The 7577-nt window shown below is 43.4% G+C and overlaps 1 protein-coding gene across 1 annotated transcript; it reads right to left on the bottom strand.

Annotated features, from left to right (window-relative positions):
- Window positions 1-459: 459 nt before the first annotated feature.
- Window positions 460-6020, bottom strand: cnga4 (cyclic nucleotide gated channel subunit alpha 4). The gene is made up of 7 exons (XM_069154348.1): window positions 5936-6020; window positions 5446-5547; window positions 5237-5343; window positions 4109-4692; window positions 3790-4035; window positions 2693-2858; window positions 460-1294 (listed from the first exon to the last, which is right to left on the bottom strand). The coding sequence occupies exons 2-7, from the start codon at window positions 5487-5489 to the stop codon at window positions 462-464; spliced, it is 1980 nt and encodes a 659-aa protein (XP_069010449.1). The 5' UTR covers window positions 5490-5547; window positions 5936-6020; the 3' UTR covers window positions 460-461.
- Window positions 6021-7577: the final 1557 nt, after the last annotated feature.

Here is a 7577-nt window from a genome sequence, read left to right on the forward strand (position 1 = left end):
ACAAATTAAAATGCTGAGAGTGTCGAGCAAACTTTTAACAAAAGCTCATGTACATTTTTTTCCATTAAATTAATTTATAAAGCAATAAATTGCATCCACATTCAACCCACTAAATGTCTAATATGTATTTTATCAAATTAACAAGAAAACTGCGAATAAGTAAATGTGACATTAAAAAAGCATCTGTCATGTAGTTTAAACACCTTGTTCTGTTTTGGAAGAGAGGTTTATCTGCAATAGGAGATACACTGCTGCCATCTACGGGTGTAAAGTTGTATTGCAGAGAGTTATTCACTCGAGCAGTGGTCCCCTACTTTTAGAGCTCCTTTGAGCTAACTGCTAGTTAGAGACCCCTGCACTCCAGGTTTAAGTTTTTTTTAATTTTATTTATTGTTTTCAAAAGAGCCCACAGACAAAAATACACACTTCAACTTCACTCTTGTTTTCATTTTCTGGGTGGTTCATTCATTTTTTTCTTGCCTTTCATCTTTCTGCTCCATCTCCTTTTTATCCGAGTGCACTTCATCCCTTCTTCTCTCCTCCTCCTCAGATTCCATCTGTCCACTTTTACCCTCTTTTCCGTTCTCTGATTCAATCTCAGCTCCATCCCCTTTCCCCGGTCTGTCGTCTTCTTTCTCTCGGTTTTTCTCCCCATCATCTTCTTTTTTATTTTCCTCATCCTCCTGCTCTTTCAGCCCCGATTTGTCTCCCTCCACCATCCTTTCAATGTCTTCTTTTGCACTCTTTGTGCTCTCACCGTCTCCCTCTTTGGTCACATCATTACCGTCCTCTCCCTGTCCCTGTTTTTTCACCTTCGACTCTTCCTCTTCCTCCTCCTCCTCCTCTCCGTCTGCCTCCTCTCGCTCCCATTCAACCTCCCCTCCCACGGCCTCCCCTCTTCCCTGTGCCCTTTCTCTGTCCTCCCCATCCTCTGGTGGCTTAGTCACCAGTGCTGCAACCTCCAACTGCAGCTGTTCCACCCTGGCCTGGATCTTGCTGTTGCTCGACTCCAGTTCCACCATGAGGCGAGCCAGCTTAGTCTGCAGGTCCTCCAAGTTGCTCTCCAGCCTTTGGATCTTGGTTTCGACTTTTTCCTCCTGCCCCTCCACGGCCCCCCCACCATCATCCAACATGCCCATCTTGGTGAGGATCAGTCGGCCTTTCTCCTCCAGGTGACGTTTGGCTGCAGGGAACTCAGACAACACATCTGTCAGGTCCTCTTTGGACAAGCTGAACAGGTCAGAGTAGCCGATGCTCCGGATGTTGGCGGTGCGACGGTTGCCTGATTTGTTACCTAAACGGAAACGTTGTGGGATTTCTTTAACACTTTTTGATTTGAAAAATCAAAAATCAAATATCAAGCATTATACCAGCCCACATTGTATTATACAATTGAGGGAAATATGCTTGTTGCTGTCTTATATAAAGTCAAAAGAGTTCATTTAAGAATAAATGTTTTAGTGTTTCTTAATTCTGTTATGCATGATTTATGCGTCTCAATTCACATTTTGCAGTGATTAATACTGCAGATGTTACATTTTTTTGATTGTTTTTTGAAAATTTGACCAACTGATTGCAGTTGAACAACTGCAAGCTGAGTAACAGATGTGTTGGTTTGTGTGGGTTGTCCTGGGAAAATTCATCAGTCAGCACCAAGATAAATCCAGAATGCATTTAACTCCATTTTTGTCAAAAGACTGACAACAACAACTTCAAAAATGTCTTGTGAAATGGTTTTTGATAGCGTGAATAATGTAACTAACTTAAACCATATCATGTAGATAGCGGCTGAATTATAGAGGCTCACGAATCAAACGTGTATGTGGTGGATCTTTACGCAGATTTTGGCAGATGAGTTCAAATCTGCCACGACAACATTGAACTAAAGTCCGTTCCACAGCGTTCACTCTGACACTGCTCGGTATCACACCAGAGCACGTGATACACTGGCCAGTCCGCTACAGCATACTGTGTCAGTGTCACGTTTTGCCTCCCCAATAGACGTGAAATGTACACGCATGTATGACCAGAGTGTAAGAAGGAGGTCACATAACATATTCAACTTACAAACCTTATGTTAAATAAATTATACGATGCAGGTAATGTTGTTTATGACCTATTTTAACCCAAACCACAAACTTTTCTGAACGCCGAGCACGTTGTTTTTCTCCTTAAACCCTGACCAAGCCCCTGGTTGAAAACCAAATTGCAACTGTGTCAAATTTAACACAAACCACGATATTTTTTCCCTCAACCGAGTGGTTTTTAGAGCCCAAACCAAGAGGCCCTTTTCTTTTTACGCCTCGATTAGGCAAAGCGTTACACTGACTGTTCCAAGGCTGACCTTAAGTTTGAGCTCAACTATAACCTACAAATTTTACACTCTTGAACAATCTTAATTCCTGATGGTTGGATTCTTCTCTTTAAATGTACAGAGCGCGTTGCAATTTCCAAAAGCACCACAGAAAGATATCTCTTCTCTTCATACAAAATAAGACTTGTCTGCTTGAGGCATCTTTAATCTACCGTTTGCCATTCGTAAGTCCATGAGCCTCTTACCCTGTTTTATTTTTTATGAGTAAACTAAAAAAAAAAAGGCCTTCAGCAGCAGCTGTTCACAGTCAAGAACTGCCCCATTTCTTGCCCATGAGTCTATTCAAATGTAAGAACATTTGCAAAATACTTGACTTGCCTTTGATGTTAAGGATACTAATTTCCCCAAAGAAATTCCCGTCACTCAGCACAGCAAACTCCGTAACCCCGTCATCTGCCACAACAGCTAGTTTTCCCTCTTTGATGATGTACATTTCGTGGCCCACATCTCCTTTTCGGCAGACGTACTCCCCTGGACTGAACACCTGCAAGACAGAAAGCATGAGAAACCTTTTCAGCCCCAAACAATTTATTTCACTCCAAAAGCATTTCTATCGTTTCACATCAGATCACATCACCAAACTGGTCACTGATTTGCATGTCAACTGGCTGATGAAATTTAAATTTTTTTTTCACAGTTATTACACATCACATTATAAAATTTTTAAAAAAAAATTAAAAAGGTGTGACTCATTTAAATGTTTTAGAAATCACATTCTTCTGTGACGTCACATCACGTCCGACACTAACAACGCACGCTAACGTCAGGTCGACACAGTCGTGTTCGGACTCCTCAGTTGTTCATTTAACAGTCGAGAGGAAGGTGACAACGCTGGATCTGGCAGGTCAGACAAACCCTTCAGTCAGAAGTTGAGGCACCAAGTGGCACCACTTCTAGGAAGAGGTGTAAACAAACTCTTTGAGTCTGAAAACAGCAGCCTTGGATCGTTGTTATGTAACCTCTCTGGAGCTATCGCATGATTTAATCAGTGAATCTTATTTCATGGTAAAAAAAATTGTTGGTATCTGCAGTAGTTTGGTAGATGGAGATACGTGGTCGGAAATGTTCGGTAACCTATGTGCCACATAACAAACTTGGCAAAGCAGCAATGTTGAATTCTAATCTTGAAGACAAAAAACGTGCAATTGAGCCAGTAGCTATTGATAATTGCACCGATGACGAGCAAGTGAAAATGTAGGTTTCTATGTGCTCTAAAACCTAAAAGTAGCAGCTATCAAGTAAAAAAAACAAAAAAAACCCTCAAATTGATCTGTTAATCAAACTGGACTCTTTTTCTAACGTTTCATTAAATACCCCGCAAAGCAGCCCTGTGAGGTTTTATTTAACACGGTGCTGCACATTGCTCAACCTTAACGCTGTCTCTACCCTTCGTTGCCGACTCCTTCCCCCCTGACCTGAGGTGTTAGTTTGAGAACCAGCTCCTCCAGCAGACGTTTCTCACAGTTCTGGAAGATGGTGACTTTGGAGAGCGTGGGAAGATGAACGCTGACGGCAATCTCTGTCCTCATGTGTACCGGCAGCTGCTGCAGGATTTCATTCTCTCGCATGATCTTCTTGTTGATGTGAAGATGCTGGTACCAGTTGTCGATGCGCTGTCGCAGCTCCTTGCTGATGTGATGGCTACGCAGGTATGCCTTCACCTGAGAGAGGAAAAGATGAACTTTTATTGTCTCTCACTCCACTGTCCTTCCTCCCGTCAACCTTACAACCTACCAGCTCATGGTTAGGGAAGAAGACGTTATCACGGTCCCGCAGGTTCGTGATGACATTGCCGACGTTGCCAACGATTGACGCGAACACCAGCACGGCAATTAGCAGGTCTGCGATCATAAACAAGTACTCCTCCTCCCTGTGTGGCAGAGGTGTGTCTCCTACTGTGGTGAAAATCTGGGTAGAGAACCAGAAGCAGTAAAAGTATTGACGCCGCATGGAGGCGAACTGCGGGTTGGTGATGTTGGGGTAGACCCAGCGATCGCTTCCAAAGCCAATGTAGTTGGACAGCGCGAAGTAGAGACAGGCGTTCCAGTGGATCAGCACGAAGATGTAGATCATGAGCTTGGAGATGCGGAAGGTGTTGGGGTAGGAGGTCCTCGTCTCCATGCGGTCCAAAGCCTCGTTGAGTCGTGGCATCCGCAGCAGGCGGTTGATCCTCACCAGAGGAGTTTGGATGCCGAAGACGAAGTAGAGGAAGTCGGTCGGCAGCATGGAACCCAGGTCCCTGAAGAAGTGTTTGGAGTGCAGGTAGCGCTTCTTCAGCCGAGTCAGGTCCTTGATCAGGATACCCTGATCCAGGTAACCTGAAGCGGGAATATCAGGCTTTTATCAAATCCAGAGTACATTTTACTCTCTTCTATTTCCTCTTCTATTCCTCTGTCAAAACTAAGGTCAGACGGTATCCAGTCCACTTCACTTGCAAGAGTTAATTCTGCTTTCACATCACAAATAGAGGGCAGCGATGGAAGGATTGCTATGTTTAAGGCATTTTAAGAGTCAGTGAGGACCGTTTGGTCGCATAGTTGCTCATGTGGGGGTTAAAACACTGGTGCACAGTTAAAATGAGACTACGTGGACTCTTATTAAATCACAGTGAACAGCAATGAGGCAGCCATGTCGGTTTACATTCTCAGGTCTCGCTGTATAATTTAGCACCAAATCAGAAATATGGGTCTAAATTGCAACCCGGATATAGACACGAATGCAGGATTGACTTTAAACGACTTGTAGATCCTTTTTTTTTTTAAGTATTGTAGCTGGTCAAAGTGAACCTCGCATGTTTTCCCAGTGTACGCTGCGTTTGGCAGAAATTAATTTAATTCTCAGACTATATAAAAGGATATTTACCGGAGTGAAGAGTGATGATCATATCGACTATATACATGAGATCTGACAGATAGTCCAGCGTCAGCCACACAGGAAGGTAGCTCAGTGCGATATCAGTGAAGCACGTCCTGACAAAAACATAACCAATAAGACTTGGATATCAAATCCCTGCAAGTTGCATGCTTTGATACAATTGACATGTGATGGGAATTATGTTGCAAAATATTTACCTCAAAATGATGATTACCCAGTTGTAAACAATGGGAAATATCATGACCTGCAGCCAGACGTAATAAAACTGCTCTGCCGGATCGACCACCCACTCTTCCCAGCTGAGAAGGGAAATGATGATGAAGAGGAGGGAGAACACACATGAAGTAAACAAGTCGTACAGAGATTTACGGTTCGCACCGTCTAAATAAATCAGATCTGTTAGAACATGACATACTTGTCATCACAATATTTGATCTACTGCGTGTTTGTAAGGACGTAAAGATGATAGGATAGGGCAGATTATTTTTTACTTTTCAAATGATGCAACAGCAAAGGCATAAAATTGAAGAAAACTCTTGTTATTGGTAATAAACTGCTTTCATACCAGAGTATTCAGAGGCGATGGGCCCCCCGTTACAGTCAGATCTGATTCGGGATATATTAGGCAATAAAAAAATGTCTTTAGCTTTTTGTAAACAATGTCAAATCCAACCATCGATTACTCACAGAAATTTCAACTTTAGACCCAGGTAGGTGTTACATTTCCCTTCATCCTCGACACCGTTCTCCTCTTCCTCGTCCACTTTCTCGCCCCGATGCCACCTGAGCAGTCTCTGCCATTGGTTTATTCCTATAGTGATATCACCTGTTTTATCCATTCTCCAAAGTTTAGCCGTAGACCAAGCTACTTTTCGGAAGCGAGCATGGCCTTTACGGCAGAGATGGGCACATCTTGCATAACGCACCACCGCATCGTCCACCTAACAACAAACCAGTTGTAACCGAGCGCCGCCTGGTGACGCTGGTCTCTATGGAGGGAAGGCACAACAGATGTCACGAGTCCTCTGGGAATTCTTCCCTCTCCTGGAAATCCAGAGAGGTCTTTAATCTGCACGTCCCACATGCTGTTCGACACGGTAAACAATGAGTGGAGTGGAGAACCCTAAAGAACTACAGTGTCTCACTGTCAATGAACATACAATACATATGTCCTTTTTTCTTTTATATATATGCAAAACATATATATATATATATATATTAAGTCCTTCGAATGCTTAAGACCCGACCTGTAAACTGCATTGTGTGAATTGAATAAACGTCATAATGAAATTTTAGAACCGCATCTCAGCATTGGTACACATGCGCCACGTTGTCCCGCACAAACAGACTCTTTGCCCTACATTTGGTTTGCTAAAATCTGATCACCCTGTTATCAATACATCTGTACTCTTCCCGCAAGGACAAGTCAAAATGTCTACATGTGAGAACTGTCTATTTGACCTATTTAATCCACCTTTAACGTATTATTCTATTGCACAACCTTCAGAGGCAAATCAGGGCAAACAAAATGACTTCTGTAGCTCTTAGTGAGACATCTGCACCCGTCAGGAGTTTGGTCCACTAATCCAGAGCAAACTGCAGGTTTTCGATCTGTCCATTGATGTTTGACAGGATTCGGATCAGGACTCTTCAGAACGGTCCAATATTTTTGTTCGTAGCCTTTCCGGGGTCTTGTCTGAGAACTTTCTAACCCTGGCCAGCACGTTTCGCTCCAGAGTGCCGTGGTAGTCTTCGATTTCATTGCGCAGGTCATTCCGAACCGGTACATGTCAACATCCATTTTCTCACAAAGGAAACCGATGGGACACCACTGTATACCAAAAAAATATAGGACAACACCAGATGTTGCAAATTTCCCAACGTCCGTCACAAGCGCTCCTGTATTGTAACTGCCAGTTTAGCAGACTTTGCGATTGGTACTGTCAGGAATGATGTTGGGTAATTTTTCATCGTTTCTCTTTTGACTAACTGCCCAAAAAACACACACACACGCACACACACACCAGCAGTTGCACATAGTGATGTCATTGAAGTGAGGGCGGCACAGTGGTGCAGTGGTTTGCACTGTCGCCTCACAGCCAGGAGGTTCTGGGTTTGATCCCGGCCTGAGGCCTTTCTGCGTGTAGTTCTGCATATTCTCAAAACATTAAATGCGTGGGTACTCCTGCTTGAAACATGCATGCCAGGCTAATTAATTAACGATCTTACTAAAAAAAAAAAAATTGCAATTCGGTCCGCGAACGGTCTTTGTTTTCTGTCTGTCTATAAGTGTCGGCCCTGTGATATACCGGCGGACCGGGTCCGGGGG

The sequence above is a fragment of the Embiotoca jacksoni genome, unplaced genomic scaffold, assembly GCF_022577435.1.
Source record: "Embiotoca jacksoni isolate LCO1_2020_lvr unplaced genomic scaffold, fEmbJac1.0.p SCAF_2, whole genome shotgun sequence".
Taxonomy (NCBI): Eukaryota; Metazoa; Chordata; class Actinopteri; family Embiotocidae; genus Embiotoca; species Embiotoca jacksoni.

Bases quoted from the DNA above. Each gene is read 5' to 3' on its own strand.
- cnga4 (XM_069154348.1), bottom strand. From the start codon at position 5,489: ATGATATTTCCCATTGTTTACAACTGGGTAATCATCATTTTGAG. The intron at 4,693-5,236 runs GTAAATATCCTT...TTCCCGCTTCAG, and splicing joins GATCATCACTCTTCACTCCG to GTTACCTGGATCAGGGTATC. The intron at 2,859-3,789 runs GTCAGGGGGGAA...TCTGTCTTGCAG, and splicing joins TTCTCAAACTAACACCTCAG to GTGTTCAGTCCAGGGGAGTA.